This window comes from Danio rerio, chromosome 17 (assembly GCF_052040795.2).
Source record: "Danio rerio strain M-AB ecotype USA chromosome 17, GRCz13ab, whole genome shotgun sequence".
Lineage (NCBI taxonomy): Eukaryota > Metazoa > Chordata > Actinopteri > Cypriniformes > Danionidae > Danio > Danio rerio.
In genome coordinates, this window is record NC_141037.1 from 44,201,271 (window position 1) to 44,228,456 (window position 27,186).

At 36.2% G+C, this 27,186-nt stretch overlaps 1 protein-coding gene across 3 annotated transcripts in view; it reads left to right on the forward strand.

Annotated features, from left to right (window-relative positions):
• The window catches only part of babam2 (BRISC and BRCA1 A complex member 2), a 182,460-nt gene that overhangs the window by 17,340 nt on the left and 137,934 nt on the right, over positions 1–27,186 (forward strand). For all 3 annotated transcript variants that reach the window (XR_015512552.1, XM_087289001.1, NM_001017777.1), the window contains 1 exon segment: positions 22,349–22,443. Coding sequence is in view for 2 of the 3 variants with exons in the window: in XM_087289001.1 (XP_087145127.1) it covers positions 22,349–22,443 (95 nt within the window). In the remaining variant the exon portion in view is untranslated.

Sequence of the window (27,186 nt, forward strand, 5' to 3'; positions counted from 1 at the left end):
TGAATGAATGAATGAAATTTATACATAAACAGTTAATGTTAATACAAACAAAAACTTATCATACTGATTATAAACATTCTCTGAAATGATATAGAAACAGCTGTTTTAGCTAGTTTTCAATATTTCATATGATCATAAAAAGAACAAAATCGTACCATTTGTTTGCTGTACTCTGAATAAATGTTTTGTATTGGCCTGTAAAATTTAAATTTCACAGAAAAACCCGGAGGCAGCTTTAGTCCTCATTTCTCCATAAAACAGCAGGACTGCATTGTTTAACGTGCTACTCAATACAGCCCATACTGCTATGAACCTTTTGCAAACGCTAGTCCAATAAAATGTCTCAAATGTAGAATTTTTCGAGACTGCATAATGAGCACGGTTTCTGTGATTTAGGAACTAGCTTCTGAGAAGAGCTTTTTCGAGGTTTTGTCTGAAATGCTTTCAAGTACCACAGCTCAGTGATGTTTAATGATGTTGGAGAGTAATTATAACTCAGCAATGATCTTAATTGGAAGTTCTTGTTATAAGTCTGAGTCATCGTGAAATACTCAAACACTCAAGCAGTTTTTCATGGAGGCCACATATGAACTCATTTCTGGGAGCTTGAGTTGATCATTGAGATAGAATGGTAACTTAAAGGGACAGTTTAAAAAAACTCATCATTTACTCACCCTTGACTTGTTAAAAAAAAACAGTTTGAGTTTTTTTTTTCTTCTGTAGAACACAAAAAGAAGATAATTTGAAGAATGTTGGAAACTTGGAACCATTGACTTGAAAAGGAAAATGAAACAAATAGTATATACAATAAGTCAATGGTTACAGATTTTTAGCTTTCTTGAAAATATTGTCCTGTGCCCAAGGTGTAGATTTGGCTTTGATTTTGGTGGTTACTTAATTTAACCCAACCATTGACCCCTACCCCCTGCTTCTGTGCACATTTTTTTGCATGTATTTAGCCATTTATACATGCACCTCAAGCTAAAAGTTCCACAAACAGAGCAGCACACATTCTTTTTTGCACTTTTAAAAACAATAATGAATACTTAAATAAACTGAATACACCTAATAATATAAATATTATTAAATCAGGCATGTCTCAAGATGCAAATGTCAATAACACGATCTTAGTCTGCTGAGTGATGAATGCAGTCTTCTTGAAAGGGGGAGGCATGTGATTATCTTGATTGTTGTTTTTTTCGTAATCGTGTGGCAGATAAAATTGAAAGTTTTTCACAAATCAGAAAAATTTGAAATTTTTCATTAATTGCACAGCCATGATTACTATTAATATGATGGACTCGTTGGGCCATATCATACACCCGGCAAGACGTGTTTAACATGATTTGTTGCTTTTTTCAAACCAGCGCAACAGTAATTTTCACATTTTGCTTCACGTTGTTTAGGTAGCAAATCAGTTTGCCCCAATTTGTTGACTCATGGGTGTGCTGATCGGAAAAGGAGGTGGGTTAAGGCGCATTGTTGGTGCGTTGCTATTTTGAGGATCTGAAATAGACTGTGCCATTGACCAACTAAAAGCTCGTCCAGCGCAGCATGTGTTAGTTAAAGTATGCACCTATGCAGGTCCAAACGCTTACACATTGATTAATACACACAGGATGTACAGCAATACACAAATATCTTTACATATGCTAAAATTAGAGGATTAAAATGCTACTAAAAGTATTATTATTTAATATTATATTTATTTTCTACATAAATATACAAACCAAAACCTCTATGCCAGGGCTATTCAATTAGTTTGTCATGGGGGCCGGTTCATGAATAGCATCCCAAACGAAGGGCCGGAGAGATATGACTTGCTATATGAGGGATGCCAAAACAGCATATAAGAGCCCATATGCTGTATATTTTTGCTCCTTAAGACACCCACGTTGGCTTTTTCTACATTAAAATGTTAATATACTGTATTTTGAAACTACATAATATCAGTGCATTGTACAATATACTTTTTTTTTTTTTTTTACAAACATTCAAATGCTGTATTTCGGAGCACAACAAAAGCAGTGCATTGCTGAAGTAGGCTTCTTCTACATTCAGACACATATGTTATGTTTTGAACTGTTATGTTTTGAACTGCACAACAATTATAGATTTTGGTTGTACAATTATATAGTCTGAAGAATAATCATGGTTTCACTGTTACCACGTCTAATGTAAATTCAAGCTTTATATTAGGTAAACAGCTATTTAGATTAACTTTTGTTGTCATCTGCATTCATGCATACATAATCATTTTAATAATAATTTGTCTAAAATATCTTTTGTTTACACTGCACTGAAAGGCATGCACAACTCTCACCGTCAGATGTTTTCTACTGCGTGCGCCCCGAAAGACGCTAGCGCGTCACTCTGCTGGCGTTCGCATATTGTCACATTAGAAATAACAAATTTTCAAGCGGAAAAGACGTGATATGGGAACGGCCGCTGCTATAGTTAATCCTGTGTGGGTGCGTATTAGCCTCGGTGTACTTCAAACTTAAAACTAGCTCACAGGCAACTTGGCATTTTGCAGCGATTTCGTTTCGTTCCGTGCAACAGAAATGCGGCTTAGAGAAGACTTTATGATTAATAAACTGTGACGAATTAAAGCGCAGTTAATAGGGAAATCGGCTAATCGTTGCATCCCTATTAACGATATCAGTGCATTGTACAAATAGCCTTTAATTTCTACAAATATGTTTTTGGCTGCCCGCACCACTCGCTTATGATGACTCGCGCTCTGTGCAGCCTTTAACTGCATCTTGTGCTATTATTAAACAGATATAGTCACTTCATAACTATAGTGGCCGTTTGTCGACTGAACTTAAAATTTTTTTAAAGTCTTGGTCACACTGTTTGGAGGGCGAGAACAAAGTGCCTCGGGGGCCGGATTCGGCCCACGGTCCGCCAATTGAATAGCCCTGCTCTATGCCTCATCTTGGAGGGCTTTTTTAAAAAAGTTTTTCATGACAATTTGCTTTTGTAAAATGTTAATATTATAAGCGGTATTATTTATTATATGCATATTTAAATTTGTTTTAATAGACACAAGTTTAGATTCGTCCACCTGTTGGGTTTTGGAGACGTATGCATCGCATATGGGGCATAACAATAGGGCATATGTTTGGATATAATTCGTTATTATTGTTCATTTATTAGTTTGCTGGAAATTAGAACTGAATTTAGAAATAGCTTTGAAACAAATCTTTGCGCTTAACAAACAAAATTTAATATGTAGGCTAATAGATGTCTTCAGTGGAGTGAGTACAACACTGTTTCCTTTTCCTCGAAAGTAAAGTAAAGAGAAAGTAAATAATCTGAATAGGGAGGCTTGTTCTTTATTCTTGCGCAGACGGTCTGTTGAACTGTTTTCTTGTTAGTTCAAGTAGAAGCATTCAGTTTTTCCACTTATAAAGTCTGCCATGTGAATAGCGAATTCACCATAGCGCGAAGCAACTGACTCTTAAAGGGAACGGGAGATGAGAATGTGATTGGTTTAATGCACATTTTACTCAAAACAAACCCATAACTCATAAGCACAACCCTGTTAGACCATGCGCCAAGGCGCAAACTGTATTTATTCATCCTTAAAATAGCAAAAGTGGATTTGGACACGCCCTTAATGCACCATGGGCTTTAGACTTTGCATCTAGACCGTTAAGGCTGATTTATACTTCTGCGTCAAACACCGGCGTATGCTACGGCGCTGACGTATAGCCCTTCGCCGTGGCCATCGCCGTCACTGACGTGCACCTCTCAAAAAATGTAACTACACGTCGCAACGATGCGTAGAGTAAGCTCTGTGATTGGTCAGCTTGGTAGCGCTGATGAGTCTGGGCGGGACCGAGAGCCGCGCGAATGGTGCGACGCCGCGGGATTGTTTACAAGTGTGGAGTACCGTGAAGGAGCTCCGGATGGAAAGTTTTGTTTTATGTTTACCTCATAGTTATAGTTGTTGCACGTCCGCCGGTTCCTACCTCAAAATGATCGAGTTTGAGCCACTTGTTCATCCCGGAAGTGTTCAGGAAAAGCAAAAAAGTAGCGAAGAAACTCGACACAGAGGAACATTTACACCTCACTGCCAACTAGCTTTTCGGAAGTGTTAATGCAGACCAACAGAGACAGCACGCAGAAGTATAAATGCATAGCCACGCGGGTTGCATGCGCCGTTGGTTACGCCGGTCACCTGACGCAGAAGTATAAATCAGGCTTTAAAATAAAGCCCGTAGTATACCTAAGTGATTTACACTGTTGCTTCTTATATCCACCCCTCAACTGAAACTTGCAAAGTAAGCCTAGCTGAAAATTTTTAACTTGTCAGCAGGGAAAGGCACAGCTAATCACAGTGTCCATATGTGTTTGGGGAGGTAGGGCTTGAATGTAATTTAATCCTTTGTGTAAATCTACGTAATTAGAGTTGACGGCATTATTTTATTTTGGCGGCGATTGCATTATTGGTGGGGACGCGTCACCTCCATCCATGCTAATTCTATGCCCTTGTGTTTAAAGCCCCCAAGCAATCAAAACTAACCATATGATTTTGTTAGCTCACATTCCTAGTTTTGTGGTAAAGTTGTAATTAATCTGTGCATGTCATAAAAAAAATGTTTGCCCTTCTAATCTTAATCTGAAAATGCATTTCCAGCTTGTTACATGCGCATTACATTTTGTTACAACTGTTACATTGTTGCATTAGTGACCCTTAATAAAGGTCAGAGCTTAAGTGCAAATTGAAATGGAAAAAAAATGCACGAGTTTTTAACATTGTCTCATTTGACCACTAAAAATGATAGGTATCGGTATTTGAATTGCATTTGTTTTCTCGAATTAAGGACATAGTCTGTTAAACATTTTATTGAGATTTTTTTAAATCATTTTCTATAAAATAATTATCTTTTTATTCAGAAAAAAACGTGAACAATGAGCATCCATTCATATGCTAGTTGATTGTGTTAGGAACACATTAGACATTATCTGCTGCTAAATAATACAAAAAGACAGCATAGAGTTGCAGTTGCTTGGATTGATTTTCCTAAAACCAGTGGGCTGATAACAGAGAAGTGAACTTTTGATTCACAGATAACTTGAGTTAAGATCTACGCAAATAATCATAAACTCTTCTAGGAAGTTGATATGGTATGGTTTTAATGTACTGATTTAGTTCCATGTGCTGTGTGTTTTATGTGCCAGAATTAATGGAATTCATTTTATGAATTAAGATGGCAACCACAGCAGACTGATAGCTGAGGGTCTGTAAGTCTTTAATTGCTTTGGGACCCATACATTGAGTGCTTGAAATTATTCTCTTGTATTCGTTCGTGTCTTTATAGTGGTAACTTTATTAGTGGACTAATGTAGGCAATAATGAATGAGGGTATAGGGGCAGTTTTTGATGCAGCATTTAATTGGGTGGTTGGGCTTTAAGAGGGAGTGTTAACATAGCCCAGGGTGCTTAATTGTAATATTACTATTCTTATCCACATCTTGCTCTGTCTATTAAAGAGATAATTTACCCAAACATGAAAATTATGTCATCATGTACTTACCATTTACTAGTTTCAATCTAGTATTTGAAGAACGAGATTTTGAAGAAATCTGAAAACTGTAATCATTGACTTCCATAAAATAGTTTTTTTCTACTATTGAAGTCAGTGGTTACACATTTTCATTTTTCTTCTTAATATCTTCTTTTGTGTTAAATAGAAATTCAAAGGTTTGTAACCAGTTGAGGGTGAGTAAATAGTAGAGCTGCACAGTATATATTTTCAGCATCGATATCGAAATGTGATCATTTGCAAAAGTCGCATTGCATGATATGCAGTGTTAAGTTTGTATTATAATTTCTATAGTTTTTTTTTTAAAGCCTGTGATTGAATAATGATTGTAACAGCATTCAGGCATAATAAATTGTACTATTTGTGACTTTAATAATGATTAATTTTATTTAGTTATTTTTATCATTTAGTTACTTAAACACTTTTAGACTCGAAAAACGATAAAACACCTTATTTCAATTGTATCTTTGTCTTGATTTTATTTATAGATTGTTGTGCATGAAAAAACTCACTACACATGCAAATACAGAAAAGCACTGCAAATAGCACAGACCTCATCAAAAATGTGTCGGCGACCACAAAAAGATTACAGATAGTTTATTTGATTTTATGGAGATGCACTCCTACTCCAGAATCATCTCAATTGATCTAACATCAATATCTTCCCAAATAGAGATATTGGGCTCTATTTTGACGGTCCATGCGCAGAGCGCAAAACGCAGGGCGCAAATGCTTTCAGAGCGTGTCAGAACGCATATTTGCTAATTTAAGGATGGGAAAATGCGCGTTGCGCCAAGGCGCATGGCCTAAAAGGGTTGAGTTTATTTTCTTAATGAGTTATAGGTGTGTTTTGAGAATAAACCAATTAGAGTCTCATCTCCCATTCCTTTTAAGACCCAGCTGCGTCGCGCCAAGAGCGCATTCGCTATTTATAGGATTCAAAGTAAGTCTAAGTGGAAAAAATTATCATTTCACAAGTTAACAGTTAACAGTTTTTTTAACAGAAAACTGTTAAACAGAGCATCTACTGCTTGAGAGTGAGAGATAATGGAACTACTTTCACATTCGCTCTTGGATAGGGAAACCTTTACGCACAGACATCAATTAGCCTATAAATAATTAATTTCGTTTGTTAAGCACAAATATTTGTTTCAAAACTATTTCTGAATTCAGTTCTAATTTCTAGCAAACGAATAAATGATCAATAATGACCAAGTGTGGTCAAAATACTGAGTTATTTTCAAATACACCTGCCATGCCCCATATGGTCTAAAACCATAGAGGTGGGCAAATCTAAGCTAGTTTTTAATAAAATAAATATAAATATGGAAATAATAAATAATACTGCTAATAATAATAACATTATACAAAAGCAAATTGTTATGAATGAACTGAGAAAGCCTCCCGAGATGAAGAAGACATAAAAGCAGTGATTTTTCATGTTTATGTAGGCTAGAAAATAATGTTTTGTAATATTTTAATCCTTTATATTTATATCCTATATCTATTCTTATTATATCCTATATATATCCTTAATATTTAAATGTTTTCATATGTAAAAAATATTTGCCTATTGCTCTCTTTATTATTAAGCAGTGCGTAAGCGAGGCGCAACTCTGCGCCGGAGTTTAGACTGGGTTAGTTTTGGTCTAATGAAAAATCTATTATAGTTTCTCAAAATAGTGACGCGCCAGCGGTCCGACTCAGAACGCCTTCCTTTGTAGACCAGAACGCCTATGGGCGCACAAATAAGCACTAATGCATTTGCTATTTAAACAGTGTATCGCAACGACTCTTCCTCAAAACGACTCTTGCGCCAAGCTAAAACTACTTAAACACTATTGCACCGCGTCTTGCGCCACACTGCGCCAGGTGTATGATAGGGCCCATTAAGTTATCTGGTGAAATTTTATTCATATCGCAATATATATCACAAAATCAAAAAATTAATATTGCAATGCTAGATTTTTACAATATCATGCATCCTAGGGCTGGGCGATAAAATCGATATTGGTTTTTATTGACCGATCGCGAATGTTGATATTGATAATAAAAAAAACATTTAGTATGAAATTTTGGTATAAAGCACTATAGATTTTTTAAAATGTGGCTTCTGACAGCGAGCCTTGGAAGCAATGCCTATAAGCTTTGGGTGTCAGTTTGTCATCTCCAATGGAGGCACATTTTCCAGGTACACCTAGTTAAAAAACATCTGACCTTTTCTGAATGCCCTAAGCGAACCACGATTCATGTAAGTGGAACTAACCAATTTGCTTCACACTTTGTATGGAATATACACATTTCAGTAATAATGGCAGACTAATTACCTCAAACAACCACAATGCATCCAGACGCTGCAGTGCTTTTTATTCTATTCATGAACTTGCATCAGAGCTGCAGCAATAGTTTGTCATCTTCTGAGAAAACAGTCACCTGGTTATGATACACCATAGAAAAGGGTAATGGAAAATACGCGCTCGTGCTTGTCACTTCAGGTTAGATTAACAACACAAGTGAAAATGTGCAGCAGTGAGGTGATTGTAAATAAAAAGGATTTCACCAGTGTGGCTTTTTGGTTTCTTTTCTTGTGCATCCCAGCCACTAGCTCCCCATCTAAAAGATTTTTTTTAGCATAGTGGGTTATGTAGTCATCCAACTTCACAATTTGTAATGTTGCAATATGTATTTGAATAATGATGTCTGGATTCTTTGAAAGCTCAGATCTGATTATCATAATTTGTATTGTTTACAGAGTTTGCTATAATTCATGCTATCATTATTATTGACACCTTACAGATGTCGATCTACTTTTACCATTGCACACATTTTGGAAAATTTTATTTTTTTAAGTTTAAGAATCTCTTTAACATTTATGTTTATTTTATTATAAAGAGATGAGATATTTTGTTTAAATATTTTTGTTTTTTACTATTAATTACTATTAATACTACAAAATGTGCATTAGTAATGCCAATAAATTAAAATAAAGTCATTAAATAAAAAAAATTTAATTCCTGAATGCACTGTTAAAAGCAGTCAATAGTCATCGATATCAAATGATATGAACCAGGATATCACAACATTATATATATATATATATATATATATATATATATATATATATATATATATATATATATATATATATATATATATTTTTTTTTTTTTTTTTTTTTTTTTTTTTGCATTGTCGCTCAGCCCTAGTGCAGCCCCAGTAAAAAGTGATTTTTTTTAAAAAAATTTTTTTGGAGTAAATTAACTCTTTTGACTTTATTTTAACTATCTAGGCGCAAAGTTTAAAGCACAGGGTGCAAACGCATTAAGGGCGTCCAAATCCACTATTTTAAGGACGAAAAAAATCTAATATGCGCCACGGCGCATGGTATAACAGGGTTGAGCTTATTCTCTTAATGAGTTATAGGTGTGTTTTGAGAATAAACCAATCAGAGTCTCATCTCCCATTCCCTTTAAGAGTCAGTTATGTGGTGCCATAGCGTATTTGCTATTTACATGGCAGACATTGTAAGTGGAAAAACTGAGCACTTCACTTGCGAGAAAACAGTTAAACAGACCAACTGCAATGCGAAAATGAGAGAATGAGCCTCCTCATTCTTTACTTATTACTTTCACTCTTTCGTGGAGTAATGAAACGTTTTGTATTTACAGACATCCATTAGCCTTCAAAATTAATAAAAAAAAATTTGCTTCAAAACTATTTCTAAATTCAGTTCTAATTTCCAGGAAACGAATAAATGAACAATAATAACGAAGTGTGGTCAAAAAAATATCCAAATACATGTGCTATGCCCCATATGGTCTAAAAGGTGACAGGTGGACAAATCTAAGCTTGTTTTAATAAAACAAATATAAATATGCAAATTATACAAAAGCAAATTGTCATGAATAAACTGAAAAGGCTGAAGGCATGAAGACAGTGGTTTTTATATTTATGTAGAAAATAATACATTTTGTAATATTTTATTCCTTTAATTCTTTTTCCTTTGTAAAGATATTTGCGTATTGCTTTACATCCTGTGTGTATTAAGCAATGTGTAAGGGAGGCACACAACTAACGCGATCTGCACTGGACTTTAGACCTGCTCTCAGCTGGTCTATTATGCAGTCTATTTAAGGGCGTACTCACACTGTGTACAGTTGCCTTGAACTGGGCTGAAGCACACTTGTCCCCCCCTCCCGTCTCCCCCAACGGCCTGCACTCACATTACATTTGCGCCTGAGCACGCTTACATCATCAATGAAGCGCTGTTCAGTTTGAAGGTTTCTCGCTCAGCACAGTGGAGATTTCTTTAGTTACATCATTTTAGTAATTTGGAATGCAGTGATACGCAGTCAAATATTTCGCCGAACAGATCAGCCACTTTTGACGCTCATGAACAATCATAAAGTCCTCGTGCACAGATTAGGAGGTTTGCTAAAGGTGCGGCTGTCGTGCAGTGAGAGGTTTGCAGCTTTAATAATCTATGCCAGTTTGCGTTGTTTCAACAGTAAGAATGATTAATAAATCCATATGAAACAGTCCCTTAAAAGTCACGTCGCGTCTTCAGTTTCATGCTCAGGCACATTTTACAAGCCTACAGCGCCTAAGCCCAAGTGAACTGCGCTCAGGCACACCTCTTCCATCCGGGCCAGGGCCAGCCAACTAAACCATGACTGAGCCCGATTCAGATCAATCACACTTTTTAAACGATACGGTAAACGGGCCTGGGTATGGTTTGGGTAGCAAAGTGTGAGTACGCCCTTTGTTTTTCAAAAATAGCAACGTGCCAACAATGCACATTAACATGCCTCTTATCTAGACCGAAACACCCATGAGTCCACAAACTGGCGCAAATGGATTTGCTGTTTAAACAACGTCGTAGAAAATGGGAAAATTGGTGTTGCACTGGTCTGAAAATAGCACCACGTCATAAAAAAATGTCTTGCGCCTTATTGCGCCGGGTGTATGATAGGGCTCTAAGTGTTCAATCATACCTTCTTGACAATAGCAGTCCAGGGTCTAATTGTAAGTATTAAAGATTTGAGGACAGTTGACTGTATCCTTGTGTAAATGCTTTCTTGATATATTCTTCCATGGCCTTCTGTTCATGAATTGAGAGGGGGTATATGCATCCTTGAGCCACTGATGGCAGGAGATCTGTGGCACAGTCCCATGAGTGGGCGGCTTTCTTGGCACTCATTATCAACACATCAAGATACTTATGATAACGGAAAGGCATGTTGATGGAACTGTCACCGGCTAGACTGTCCACAAAGGCAGTGCACAGAGTTTTTAATCGCTTCTGTCATTCATTTTTATGATTTTAAGGAAGGTGTAATGGGCAGGTCTGCTGCTGGATTTATTACAAACTGTCTTGAGCCGCTGCTCTCCCGAACATTGTTCTCACACCTCCAAAAATCATTGCGTGTTCATTGCGTTTTGTTTTCGTATTCTGATGCGCAAGTAATATAAGATGTTATATAAGAAAAAGGCTGTCAGTGAATTCTCCGACCACAGCAAATTCTATTTTCCCTTTTAATATTTGGTGCCAGTTTATTAGCATATGACAATTTTGTTCTCTTTGACTCATTGGATTTAGACAATAGTATGTGGAAACATGGGTGGCACGGTGGCTCAGTGGTTAGCATTGTCTTGTCACAGCAAGAAGGTCGCTGGTTCACATCCTGGCTGGACCAGTTGGCATTTCTGTGTGGAGTTTGCATTTTCTTCCCTTGTTGCTGTGGGTTTCCTCTAAGTGCTCCGGTTTCCCCCACAAATGCATTAAAAAAAACAAATTGAGTGTGTGTGTGTGAATGAGTGTGTATGGGTGTTTCCCAATACTGGCATGGCTGGAAGGGCATCCGCTGCAAAAACATATGCTGCAATAGTTGGCAGTTCGTTCCACTGTGGCAACCGCTGAAATAGAGACTAAACCAATAGATAATTGAATATGGAAGCTTAGCTACTGTCACTGTAACAGAACTTCCTACATCTGAAAATACAGGTGCCTCTCTAATCCAAAGCTGTCCTTGTTTCCTATTAGCTATGGTTTTTGTGTGTTTGAATTGCTGGGCCTGCATCTCGAGTACTAGTTGGAAGTGTAAGGACGCACGGGACACAACGCCAAACAGTGAGTGAGAAAACTAAACTCAACTGTGTTGTCGCCTTGCATTGGATCACATCTGTACTAAAAAAGCTGCATGTGAACACACCAAAGGGAAGAAAGCTGACTGAAACAAAAGCCACATTGTGCGTCTGCCCAATAGGACGTGTCTTTCTGCTCCACAAGGGGCAGTAGTCTGTTTTCTTGTTTAACAAAAGGTAAAACAAACTTCCGACCAAGTGTGCCGCAAGCCTGCGTTTGAGTGAAGGTCTCGGCCGTTAGATCGCCCCCTGGGGGCTGGCTGCAGTACAAGTCATAAAGCCCGCCTCCTCCGTGTTAATGAAGGAGACTTGAGCCCAAATAAAATTAATTACACTTGCAATAAAATGTCCCGAAAGATGGTTTTGGTCGATTAAGGCACTGATTATTGTGCTGAAATAGGTGCAGATCCTCATTTTTGTAAACAGTTTGATTTTAGCAGTAATTTAATGCTGGGCATGTCAATGTGATTGACAGCGGTGATTGACAGTTTCTCAAAGCAGCGCGTCTGAGCTTCGGCAGAAGACTGAAATGTAATTTCTCGATTTCTGTGATATTTTACTATGACAAAATGAGTTCAGCAGTAAACTACAGTTTCTGACATACATGATCTGGTGGAACACTGTTTATTTGCTTAGGTCAGAGCTTTTTTCGGGCTTTATTAGTTTGCTAATACACACCTAGCCACCCAGATAGCAAAATACACTGGGGCCAGTTCTTGCCTGCCGGAGACTTACCCCTCAGACTGACTACCTCTGCTGGACCTACTCCTGATGCCTGGACTCACTGCCCGATTCCAGCCCGAGTTAATTGAGCCAGATGCGGCGGCCGAGCGAGCAGGCGCTGCCGCATGCGAGCCAGAATCAGCCCGCGACGCCGCGAGTAGGTTATATGCGCTGCTGCCCGGAGCTGGCGCGATTGAATCTTCATTATATACAACCCTCACATTTGTTAACGTTATTACAACCATTTTTGTTGATATGACAACAAACGCATGCTACTATGTGAACGCAAAGTATCACTGAGTTTAACCTTTGAATAAAGATGCAAACAGCATACATAGCAATTATTTAAATAAAGGACAAAATAAATAACAATAAACCTTTATCGATTGCACAAGTATTAAATAATAATAATAATAAATACGAAAATGACAATAAAACTGCACAATAAAATAAACCCATTTAAGTACGGGGAAAATACAGGAGATCGTTAGCAGTAATTCTCTTTGTGTCTAAATAATAATCTCCACGTTGATCTCCTGTAAGGTTATTTGAACTTGCTTTACAGGACGTCTCTGCATTTTAAGTTTTGGCATGTTATTAAGTAATCTACTGAATTTGCTGTTCTTGAAATCGAATCTTATATAGCCTAATAGAGCTGTAAATGTTATTTATTTACATCATTTACTGTTGGCGTTTTATTTGAACACTCCAGCTAACATTAAAATGAATGTAAATTCCTCGTTGCCAGACATAATGAAGGCATCGAATAAACCAAATGAAAACGGAGGCAAAAAAATTTAATAAATTAACAGTTCAAGCGAAAATGAATAAACAATATACTAGTGATGTTGCAGCAGATAGACATTGTATTAATAGTGCAAAGTTTTTTTGCACAAATTGACAAATTGCAGGGTTGGGATGTGTAAATATCCTGTTGATATTTAGTGATCTTGCTGTATTTATCTTCTAAACTCACGATTGTTCCCGCATGGTAAATCGTTATGGTGTGTAGGCTATATTTTGGGTTCTGTTGATGGCTAATTAAAAATAAAAACCTTTCTAAAAATGTATGTGTTGTTTATATGTTATTGTTCATATTTTACAAGTGTTATTTCTACCCCTATGAAGATAACGAATACCAACAACAAATATAACAATAAGAGAATATATTATTTGTGCTCATATTCAGGCTAGAGTGTATAAAAGATCGTTTATTTCTGCAGTCCACCATGTATTGCTTTTATTAAAGTTTAACAGCTTACATCACACCATTTTTAAACCGTATATTATTGTGTTTTTTTAATGTAAGTGCTTCTATTTACATCAGTGAGCGTTTGTTATAGTGCAGACACCGGCAGTCGAGTGAGAAGTTCGGGGGGCGTGGTTGATTTTACATAAAGCGTTTGGTTGGAAGCTCGACTCCGCTCATTTTCGCGGCTCCTCCTCTGGCTCCATTAGACAGTCCTTCTGCGCATGTCAAGGCTCCAATTTCAGCAGTCTTTTGCGACAGTTTGTGCCTGTCAAGCAGGCGTTTTGCCCTCAAGGCGTTCAATGGGAGAAGGGGCTGTCGCGTCGTCCATATTTTTTACAGTCATTGCTTCCGACATGCACAGACAAAGCATAAAGCAGCATTTAGTACCATTATCCCAGTAATTGTCACTCTTTGCCACAGAGGGATTTTCTTGTGCAAATATATGTGATAATCTAGTATTCCATGTTGTTAGCAAATTTTTGAGAAATATAGCATTTTTTGTTCTTTCTTGGCTTGATTTTTGTTTTCGGATTTTTTTGTAACAAAACAGTATTTGGAAAATAATAACTACAGTACTGTATAGTAAAACATTGTGAACTACAGAAGAAACATAGTTTAAGCCAGGGGAATAAACAAACAATAAGATAAACAAGAAATATGCATAAAATAAAACATAAAATAGAAATAATATACAAAGAGTTAAGTAATTCAAAATGAAGTACTGATATTACACAGGAAATTTTAAATGGGGCATGACAAGATAATGTTTTTTTAGCTTTAGGCCCAATCACAATTCTACTTTTGTACCCCTTCCCCTTAAAACTGAGTCTGAAAGGGAAGGGCTTCAAACTTTACCCCTAAGAAATGAGACAGCACTACAGCATCTGCACACGTCATCACATGTCATCACAATCTCTTACTTCACATGAGATCAGACGATCGCAACTTCTGTAGTTATTCCAGTTGCTTTTTTATTTTTATTTTAGCGCTTTTTTTTTGCATGACGGTAAAACATGAACGTGGTTATGAATATATTAAAACATGTGCTTGTTTGTTGTTTGTTCCAGCTATCTTGCCATTGTGGCTGGTGTATTTTGGGAAATTTTCTTACCTCTTGGTTTCGAGTGTGGTCCTGACAAATCTTCGAAGGACTATTTACCTCCTCCACTTAGCACTACGCCTTCAAGATAAAGAGAATTGGAACACTCTTACCCCTTTACAGGAAGCGAAAGGGCTAAGTGGTTGAATTGGGATTGGGCCTTAGTATTTCCCGAACCAGAGTGTGTTTCAAAATATTGTTGTGTTTCTTCTATGAATTTCTTAAAAAGCGGTTTATTATTGGAGAATTAGCATGGATGTGATATTTAGAAAGTAAAAGTAAAAAAAAAAATTATAAAATAGAATGTTTTTTTCAGTATCATTGTCTGTATCAATAAAACCCAATAACAAATTTTCTAAAACCAAAGAAAAATTGCAATATATATAAACTCAGTCACAAATTTGCAAAAGTTACCCCAAAATATTTTTGTGTAGGTACAGTACCAATATACATGTATCTTGTTTTACTTGGCAAATTACAAAAAGCACACATTGTGTCAATATCCGGTTTAAATCTTTTTAAATAGCTACTTGCTCGCTACATCACTTCACTATGTCACTCTCGCCGAAGTCTCTTTCAAGAGTTCACACTTAGCTGATGATTGATTATAAAGCTTGTTTGGCATGCTGTCCCGGGAGAGAGCCCTGAGCTCATAAAATTGTCAAGCCCGGGGTTCATTCCCGTTTGCAAGGTGAGAGGGGAGTTTGAGCTCAGGTTGATCTCGAGAACTCCCCTGCTGTAGTAGCTAATGAACTATGAGGGAGGAGATAATACGCAGATAGTGATTGCTCTTAAGAGATAACTACTTATTGGGAGCATGTCTATGGTGCCGAATTGAATTAGTCAATTAATTGGAGTTAAATATTTTTAGACGGTGGGAGGAAACCGGGGAACCCGGGGGAAACCCACGTGAGCACAGGGAGAACGTGTAAACTCTGCACAGAATTGTCAGCTGGCATAGAAAGGAATAGAACCAGTGACATTCTTGCTGTGAGGCAACAGTGCTAACCACTGGGCCGCCGTGCCACCCGTCTAGGAAAGCAGGAGAAGTTGGGCTGGAAGGGGGGATTCTTCAAAACGAAGATGGCTGTCATATGGAAATTAGGGTATAGTGGCTTAGGAGTCATCTGATTAGGGAATCATACATTGAATAATGCGGGGCCGGCTGCAAGCAATCATAAGCACATGATCCTCTCGACATCAGTTTATAAATAAACTTCACTTAAGGCAAGTCATTTCACTTGGTGGCCATCTTTGAAACACCTCTCGGGCAGTATGCTTAGACATTCTGTCTGAATGGAGAAAAATCAAATTCTCCAAAACTGTTTGCCAAGCTTACGATTACATTACATATCTGGAATCACCAATTAAATAAACCATCTGTCTCATATGTTCAGTTTCTAAACAGTCGATGTAAACAAAATCAGCACTTTTTCAGATTGTTTGAGCTAATGCGCATGCGCACTCGAAAGGAACGAGATCACGACACCAACCTCATTAATGTTCTACACTTTATCATCCTCTGGATAATGATCGTCAGATCGTGCTACTCTTCTGAAGTAATCTACAACTTGGTCTTGATGGTGAATCTTCTGCAGAAATGACAGTGACTCTTTGTTTACAAGTTTGTGGGCGTTTGAGTATTTGCTGTCATGTGATTTGAGTTTGACAGGCAGACTGTACCTCTCGTTCATTTCATACAAATTAGAAAAAAAAAAAATTGTTTTCAAGTGCACTTTGTTCATTTAAAAGAACAGATTTCAAGCTTTATGTGGATATATCTTAAATCTGTGAGACAAGTATTTGCTGAAATTCGTAATGTCACGCGTCTGGTCCGAGCTTCTCCCCGGAGAAATTTCGGTCTATGGCGATTGATGATTGGCTCCTGTTAAAGTGGACGGGGCTTAATTCGCCATATTGACTATTACACTTTTCCCCATTCAAAACTATATGAGTGACATGTCTTGTGTATTCTGATTTGTTGCTGAATAACCAATCACTCTTCAGCCTACGGGCTATGCCGATAAGGTAAGTATAATAATATAAGGCAAGTATAATAATAGGCAAGTTATTCAATTAAGATGTTGGACCTTAGATAATTTGTAATTGTTAAATAAGATTAACAATTGTTTGTTTGCTTACTAATAGACAGCTCACTACGTGTTAAAAAACACATCAAAAGGGTCTGACCAAGTAGTTTAACATATAATCTTGCTGAGGGATTTATCAACCAGCAAATCACCAACAAAACAGCATCCCTTTAAGTACGCTGAGTGCTCGAATTCATTCACTCCTGTAAGTGGGCTACTTTTAGAGAGTTGTGAATGAATTTATAGTAGACGAATTCTGATACAGAAATGCACTTGATACAGAAAACTCCAATTACAGTGCAAGAAAGAAGACTTACTGGTGTGCAGTTGCTCTGATTTAATATAGATTCTGAATGGTCGACATTTTATCAAGCGAACCAGTTTATTTAAAGGGATTTTTCACCCCAAAATGAAAATTTACGCACTATCTACTCATCCTCAGGTGGTTTTACACATATCTGCATTTCTTTATTTGCTTGAACACTGTTTACAGTAATATATTTTGAGGACAATCCAGCTTTCTTCAAAATATCTTCTTTTGTGTTTAACAGAAGAATTGAACTTCTAAAGGTTTGGAACAAGGATAACGAAATGCTCAGGTTTGGGAGAACTTTAATGTGAGCCAGTGATTAAATTACAAATAAAATATAATCCTTGACAGTTTATAAATAAGAAGTAAGGGAAAGAAGTCTAAACCCTCTTTCTTGCTTCCCCTTTCTTGCTTCCCTGCGCTGCAGAGTGTTGAGAGCGGTTGCCTGCTCCTGTTGCTAAGTGGATTTTTTCTGTTGCCCTTCTGAATGCCGATTGTTTATTTGTGATAGTAGTGCTCTGGCTGGAGTGCTGACTGTCTGGAAAGAAAGCACTCCAGTCTCTAAACTATCCTCATTTTCTGTTTTACAAAAGCTCGCCATAGTTGGCATGATGTTTCTCTAGTAGTAGCCATCTCATCTGCGCTAAGGGTGTGCATTTGGGAAGTGCTGTGATATTTTGTTCTCTTATTCCAATGCTATCTCTTTTCAGAAATTCAGCTTCTTTTTTTCTAAGATGCCATCAGATGTGACAGATGTCTGACAAACCTCATCCAAGCTTTTTTCCTGCGCTTTCTTATCCGTAGAATCAACTGCAAAATGACAGGAAAAGAATGAGTGACAAGATAAACAGAATCCTGTATATATTCATTATTATCTAAAAATACCATGGTCTGGATTGTTTAGTGTCTTGCCATTAATTGCACACAATCCAAGCAACTAGTGTTGTCACAATAATGAGATTTCTAACGCCGATACGATAACTTGAAAAATATTGATATTTTGAGACTGCCAGTAAAAACAATCCACATCTACAAGAGAATTTGAGATATTTATTAAAAAAGAAACAAATGGAGCCAGGTAGTCTCAAAAATAGTACATTTACTATTCACAATTCACATTTAAAAAATTTCATTTGTAAATTCAAAACACAATTCATAAATATGCAAATCCAGTTCATATATTCAAAACGTAATTCAAAAATGCGTAAATACAATTCATATATTCAAATCGTAATTCATAAACGCGTAAGTACAATTCCTGAATTTCAAACACAATTCATAATTGCGCAAATCCAATTCCTAAATTAAAAATAGAATTTGATTCAGAAAAGAATATAAGAATGAGGAATATTTGTGCATGCTGTGGTATTTCACTTGTTTGAAAAATTGTAACATTCAAAATGCCTTAAAAATGTTGTTAAAACAACAAACAAAAACAAAACAAAACTGCAATCTTTTCTAAGTAAAATTAAATATCAGTAGTCAGCCGTCCTTAAATCCAAAAGATATCAAAATACTAGTAAAAACCAAATCAGTGCAGTCTTCTCCAATCTTATTTTATTTTCTGAATGAAACAAAAATGTTATCTTATTATTTATTAATATCATTCAATGGAAAAAATCTGTTATTTTACGTTAAAATTACGCCGTTTAAATAACAGAAATTTACTGTAAAGTAACAGAGGTTATATTAAAGACATTTACTAGAAATTTTATTTAATTTAAAATCCATTATTTTACAGTAAATTTCTGTAATTCAACGGCTGCTATTTTATGTTTTTTTTTTTTTTTCCAGCAGCTGGGGTGCTGGAAAAAAAAGTTAAATAACAGCCGTTGATTTACAGAAATTTACTGTAAAATAATGGATATTAGAAACCTTAAAATTATTATTTATTTATTTTTTTTACAGTGCATATTATGCATTGGCGTTTATATGATAAACAGCATTGTTTGACATATAATTAATAAACATAAATGGCACTTTGGTGAACATTTGTGTTTTTAATGTTTACAACAGTGCTCTGTCTGTGTGTTGACCTGTAAATGTTACATTAACATATAGAACAACAATACAAAGCACAACAAGTTTTTGACGTTTGTTTTGTTGTCAGCTAAAGTTCTGATATCTCTGAATGATAATAAGTGTATTAACTTTAGAGATTTAGAGGGCAAAAAAAGGGACAACGCACATATCAACAACATTTCATTCAGCTCTCTCCAGCCTCTCGAAAATCAGCCCTACCTGAACATGTCGGTGGTTCATGTACTTTGCTAAATTAGTTGTATTAACGCATTTGGTTAGCACTGCTTTGTAGCAATATTGCATATTGGACTGTTCGTGTCCTTTTTAATTATTTGTCTCAAACCAAAAAACCTTCTCAACCAAAACTGGTTGTTGGCACAGCACTGTATGTCAAGGAGACTGTGCGCTGTATAGTGCCGTCACATGAAGCCTGTGTTGCTGGTGTGTGAGAAAGCAAAGCTGATATTGATTCTAACCAAAAGCAAGTTTTATCATTTGAAAACATTCAGTATTGATATCTATTATATAAAAATATCTGTATTTTGAAACACTGTAAGCTACATCAATGCTTAAAATAAAGTCATTTGAAACACAGATGTTGTTGAGCGAATTATGTAGTTGCTTGATAGACTACAAATCAATGGCAACCATGTATAGCTCCAAAAAGACAAACTTTTAAGAAATACCAATAATATGAGCACCGATGCTCAAACTCTACATATTTGAGGGAGGGATGAGCAAAAACACATTGAAATGTATTTTAAAATTAAATATTAGATGCCTAAATATTTATTGTGTAAAAATTAACTACAAAATACAGCAGCCAAAAATGTATCAAAATAAAATACTGTTTTGTGAAAATACTACAAAATACTTTTACATGGGAGTATAAAGGGTGTAACACACCGGATGCGCCGCTCGGCGCCGCACACATGACAGTTGAAATATCACACAACAGATGCACACATTCACATGGTATTTAAAATTAAACGCATCAGATGGCGCTCTGTGGCGCGGCAGAAATATTAACGGTGTCCTGAGTTTCAGCGCCGCCGATGTGCGGCAGTGGTGTGTGTACCCTGATAGAAACCTATGTTTAAAATTCTGAAAAACATGGCAGTGGCGAGCGGCGCTTCTGGTGTGTGACCCCCTTAACAGTTCTTCGCAAACCTTCCATCAATAGGCATATTTGATCAACATTAGTAAAGTAAAACAACAGCAACAGCATGTCTCTGAGCAAGTTTAGGTCAGCTTCTCTGCCACCTCCTTCACCTCTACTCCTATACATGAGGAGGTATTCCTAAACCTATGTTTCTTTCATTTTAGTATAAATTTTGTACAAGTTTCATACGGAAAATCCTGCCTTTAAGATGGTTTTTTTATTCACTGTAAAAAAAACATTTAATGCAGATAATGAGCTGGACTTGGAATATTGTACTATATCTCTTCATTGTGTTTCCATTCATGGGGTGGCCAGTAAAATTGCATCCATCTCTTTTAAAAGGGTGATATATGAAGAGGTTATTTAATTATTTTTTTTTTATTCACATAATCTTTTTTTTTTTTTTTGCAATTGAAATATTCCATGCTTAATCTAAAAAACATGAATTTTTTTAAAAGAATCTTCCATAAATCATGTTTTTTTGCACTTGTGCTCTTTAATGCACAACATAAAAACTCTTCTGCTGTCATGTAACTGGACCAGTCAGTAAGTATAGACTGAAGTATTATTTAATATTTGTGTCTCATATACTGTATTGTGCCACTTTGGCATCTTTAGACAGACATCTTTCCTCTTTTATTAGCTATACAGTGCACCTGCAGATCAGCTACTGGCATTTGAAATGGCCAATGAAGCATTGTAGGACTTATTTTAATTCTGTTAATGTCTGGGGTTTCTTGGCATCTACATCAGCAATCCATCCAAAACTCCTATTATTTGTGCAGTTTGCTCATTCTCCCGATTTTTTCAGTTCTTCTTTAACAGGAAGAGTCTTAGTTTTCTCAATTAGTGTACACAGTCTTTAGGTGTTTCTAAACATCCTCTGCATTTCCACCTGCAGCACTGAGACTGAGAATGACTATGTGCCGAAGGCTTATTATTCCTGTTTTTGAACAGATATTGTATTCCATCCTATTTCCAAAGCTGATGCTTATGCAGAATTGTACACTGTACCGCCATTACGTATTACTGGTCTTAGCATTGTGCAGTATGCTATTTTCAATGATTGTAAACGCAGATACAGGGACACTGAAGCGTTTCAAAGTCATGTTCATCAGCTAGTTTGGTTATAAGCTGACATACGAGCAATGCACTATTGATGAATTTGTGATGAATTTGGCTACAACGCTGTTTAAGAACTTGCTCCAGCACTCAAATGTTTGCAGGAAATGGATGTTTTAAAAACTTCCGTTTAGATTGGCATCGAATTCCAGTATCGTAACAACCTTCCAACTAAAATGAGAATTACAATTTTTTTTTTTAAACAAAGATTATGATTTTCTCACGATTTGTCATGACACTATGTTTATAAAACAATGTGAAGACTTATGAAACCACCTACTGTATTCTTACCTTAAGATATTACTAGCTGAATCATAGAGATGCTGGATAAAGATCGTGTGGAAGGTTGAATCGTTATTTACGGCTCTAAATAGTTATATTTAAAAAAATGTCAAATAAAAAAGTTGTTAATAAAATGTTAATAAAAATATAAATTTCACTACCGATTGGTATCGAATTTCAGTATCGTGAAGCTAATCATAATCTAATTTAATTCAACATCACTATAGCTCATGAGGTGAATGCTCAGTGTGATGCAACTAAACTGATTTAGCACTAATTTCCCAAAGTTAGCAAACAGTTTGAACAAAAACACTTCTATTATATTGCATTTTAACATGATGAAGATGATGGTGCTAGGCTAATCTCATGCCACGAAAGCCCAGTTTCACTCAATTGCTTGGTTGTGTGTCCAAGTAATCTGTGATGACATTTGTTGACAATAATTATCATTAACAATAATTATCAATTTTATCGATTAGTAGTTGCAGCCCTGAATGTGAGCTGTGGTTTGTGAAGTCTATTTTAGATAAGACTTTTAGTTTTTGATGTAATAATCTGTGAAATTATTTTTCTTTCCTTTTATCAGGGGACATCATCTTTAACGCCAGAGACCCAGAACTGCCCCCAGACTTTATCTTCGGAGAAGATGCCGACTTTCTTCCTGAACCATCTGAACTCCCGGTGTGTATCAAGACTATAATTATATGACATCCATTCACAATGCTTCATTTTAAATATAAACAGTGTATGTCAGCGGCTATATATGTTTACACATTTTTTACATTATACATGAGTTCAGATCTGTTTACATGTACTCTAAGTATTGTAAGCTGATTCATATATCTGTTTATATATGTTTTATATACTTACACGCTCTTCATGTGACATCACATCACGCTTGTGGAGACGGCATGGATATGACACCAAAAAAGCTACAGTATAAGTTAAAAGTGTACACAGACATGCTTTCTAAATAAAATAAATACACTCATCGGCCACTTTATTAGGTACACCTTACTAGTACCTGGTTGTTTACCCTTTTGCCTTAATTCTTCGTGGCATAGATTCAACAAAGCACTAGAACTATTCCTCAGGTTTTTGGTCCATATTGACATGATAGGGGCATGCAGTTGCTGCAGATTTGTCGGTCGGACATCCATGATGTGAATCTCCTGTTCCACCACATCCCAAAGGTGCTCTATTTTATTGAGATCTGGTGATTGTGGAGGCCATTTGAGTACAGTGAACATGATGCTCATTTGAGCCCAAAGTGTGCCAAGAAAATATCCCACACACTATTACACTACCACTAGCCTTAACCGTTGATACAAGGCAGGATGGATGCTTCATGTTGTTGACTCCAAATTCTGACTGTACCATCCGAATGTCGCTGCAGAAATCGAGACTCATCAGACCAGGCAACGTTTTTCCAATATTGTATTGTAAATTTTGGTAAGCCTACATGATTTGTAGCCTCAGTTTCCTGTTCTTATTTGACAGGAGTGGCACCCAGTGTGGTCTTCTGCTGATGTAGCCCATCCGTTTCAAGGTTGCTCTTTTGCATACCTCGGTTGTAACTGGTTGTTTTTTTGAGTTACTGTTGCTCTTCTATCAGCTCAAACCAGTCTGGCCATTCTCCCCTGACTTCTGGCATCAACAAGGCATTTGTGCCCACAGAACTGCCGCTTACTATATTTATATATATATATTTTTTTTTTTTTACCATTCCCTGTGAACCCTAGAGATGATTGTGTGTGAAAATCACTGTAGATCAGCAGTTTCTGAAATACTCAGACCAGACCGTCTGGCATCAACAACCATGACTCATTCAAAGTCACTTAAATCACCTTTCTTCCTCATTCTGATGCTCAGTTTGAACTGCAGCAGATGGTCTTGACCATGTCTATATGCCTAAATGCATTGAGTTGCTGCCATGTGATTGGCTGATTAGAAATTTGCATTAACAAGCAGTTGGACAGGTGTACCTAATACAGTTATTGGCGAGTGTATGAATACTGTGTATGGCATACAGGCTTTCTTGTCCACATATTTAAAGGAGAAATCTATCTCTATCTTACCATCAGACTTCATGCACGTGCTGACTCTGGGAGGATGTGATTGATAGAAATGGAGAACTTGTGTGGTGGAAAAATAATGAACGTCTCTTTTCTAAAATTGTCTGAAGTCTTTCTGATTCGTTTGTTGCACTGCTGGTCAGATTGTCATCTTTTTTTTAGCATCATGCTACCTGCGTTAGATGGTGTTTCGATATGCTGATGTTTAAGTAATTTGTTTAACATAAAGTTTATAGTTTTTGTCATTCTTTAAGCAAGCTATTTTTTTTGGCAAATCAAAATAATATTTTAAATATATTTTATTAGTCTAATTTTGAGTTTTTCTTAGACATCTATTGGATTTTCATTTAATTATTTTTACTGTAACCTCATTTTAGCCCAAACATCCATGCTGGACATCTATTAGATGTCTATTAAATGCAAAATTGTTTTTTTGCACATTATACATGTTTTATGAAAGAAAGCCTTTAATGCATTCAATGCAAATAGTTTGCTAGTAAATTAGTTAACGGAATGCAAAGCTGATTCTAGCATCCTTTATAATTCCACAAGGTGCCCACTTTCCTTTCGACTTTAGACATTTTATTATTTCTTTAGTTTCATTTCCTAAGTCTACTTTCTAATTACTTGTACTGTATTTTTAATAAATTATATTCCCACCAAGCAGTTTCACAATTTATAGACATCTAATACACTTATTTCGTGTGGCTGCCATTTAAAACTAAAGCAAGGCTGTGGCGGGAAGAAACCCGGAAGTATTGGATAAGCAGCACTGTAAACATTGCAAAGACATGCTGTGGACTACAAACCTTCAGCTGTTGCTGCAATTTCAAACTGCAGAAATTGTGTAAACATCACTTTATAATCCTTTAGTAAATTTAATTTAAACGATTAAAAGTAAATTTAGGCATCAAACAAAATCACAATCTCTTTAAGAGTAATACGCTTAAGTATCCTTCTAGGCTTTAGTTCATGGCACCAGGTAAAAACTATGGGGACGCTTCACTGCTTCAGCCTATGTAACCCGAATAGTGATAAAACAGTGCAGTCGTCTGTAGCACATGCTTGTGTTGTCTGTAATTGTATTGTCCCAGTACTGAAATTGTAAAAACATCTATTACCCGCTAACATTTAGGCACATTCCTTAACACATGCTGATATTAACCATTGCTCGATAGAAATGACTTACATTTCAGTACCGATTGGTGCCAAAATTCAGTATCGTGACAAGTCTAATATAGTGAAAGAATCAGTTCATTATCTTTAGTTTGATAAAGAGCATCTAAAACATGTGGTCTGATATCCCTTTTTATTTTCACTAACCATTCAGAACGGACCTTTAGGTCACTCGTAAGGCAGTGAAACAATACATTTGTGTCACTTTCTCTTCACTGATAAGATATACAGCTAGGTAAACAACGTTCCTGTGTGACTTCCATCGACAGTTTGTGGTTTCTTCCCACCGCAGCCTCGATTTCGCTTTTAAACTGGCAGCTGCGTGAAACAAGTCTGTAGACGTGGATGACATGGCTAAAATGAGGCCAAATTGAATTGAGTGCAAATTTAATAGACGTCAATGAATTGCCCAAAATTAGACTAATCATTGACAGATTAGAAAGACTTCACATGTCTAGTTATTAATTCCTGCGTATTTGATGACTAGTCTAGTTTTGCGATATTTTTAGATGTACACTAGATTTTCACAGACTGTCCAAATATAGCCCTGTTTTAGCCAAAACATTTATGGCTAGACATCCATTGGATATCTATTAGACATCTAGACATCTTTTAAGCAAAGATAAATGCTTACAGTTTTTTATAGTGTCCAAATTTAGTTTTTTTATTTCAATTCTAAACAAAGTGCTTCATTAAACAGCCTAATGAAAATAAACAGCCGGTAATTTTACATGCTGTCCCAAGGATTTATTAAATAATGCGTTGGCTAACACACTCACTTTTTTTTTTTGCGTGTACTGTATATATTGTTTGTTAGGCACTTTCTCGTGCTTTCACTGACTTTACACATTTAACATTCAGTCTTTAATCTAGTATTATGATGAACAAAAGATATTTATCATCAGACTGGAAATTTTAACTTGCTTTCATCACTAAAATGAAATTTGGACCAGTTTTCTCTCAACACAACGTGCTACAATAGTCCAGCCTTACAAGTCACATTTTTAACACTGAATCATTACTGTTATTCTAGAACAGGGGTGTCAAACTCAATTCCTGGAGGGTAGTTCCAGCCCTGCTTCAACACACCTGTTTGACACCCGTGTTCTAGAAGGACAAATTCCACTGACCATTCTTCTATTCTATTCTATTCTATTCTATTTTATTCTATTCTATTCTATTCTATTCTATTCTATTCTATTCTATTCTATTCTATTCTATTCTATTCTATTCTAATCTATTCTATTCGTTTAGTTTAGTTTAGTTTAGTTTCATTTAGTTTAATTTTCTTTTGTGGTGAATAATTTACTCATGTCAGTTTCCTCTCAAACTTTTTTAATTCATTAAATTACTTGCCATTAACCATTATCAAAATTTGTCAATTGGGTTTGTTTCTGTTCCTGTTGGTTCCCATCCAAAGTAGTCAAACAAGGAATACAACCAAAAAAAATAAATATATATAATAATAAATAAATAAAATAAATAAATAAATAAATAAAGCAACACTACCCTTACAAATAATTTTTGTCTATTGTCTATACAAATCACCATATGCTATTAGCTATTCTTAGGATTTGCGCATTTATGAATTGTGTTTACAATTTAAAAATTGGATTTGCATGTTTGATTTGTGTTTTGAATTTATGAATTTTATTTGCGCATTTATGATTTGTGTTTTGAATTTACAAAATGGGTTAGCAAATTTATGAATTGGATGTTTGAGTTTATGGATTGGATTTGCGCATTTATGAATTGTGTTTTGAATTTACGAATTGGGGGCTGCACGGTGGCACAGTGGGTGGCACATTCGCCTCACAGTAAGAATGTCGCTGGTTCGAGCCTCAGCTGGGTTAGTTGCCGTGTCTGTGTGGAGTTTGCATGTTCTCCCTGTGTTCGTGTGGTATCCCTTCAGATGCTCTGGTTTAACCCCCCAAAGTCCAAAAACATGCGGCATAAGTGAATTGGGTATGGTGTTTCCCAGTGGTGGGTTGCGGCTGGAAGGATATCTGCTGCGTAAAACATGTGCTCGATAAGTTGGTGGTTCATTCCGCTGTGGTGACAGATTAACAAAGAGACTAAGCCGAAAAGAAAATGAATGCATTTACGAATTGTATTTGTGCATTAATGAATTGGGTTTTTGAGTTTAAGAATTGGATTTGTGCATTTATTAATT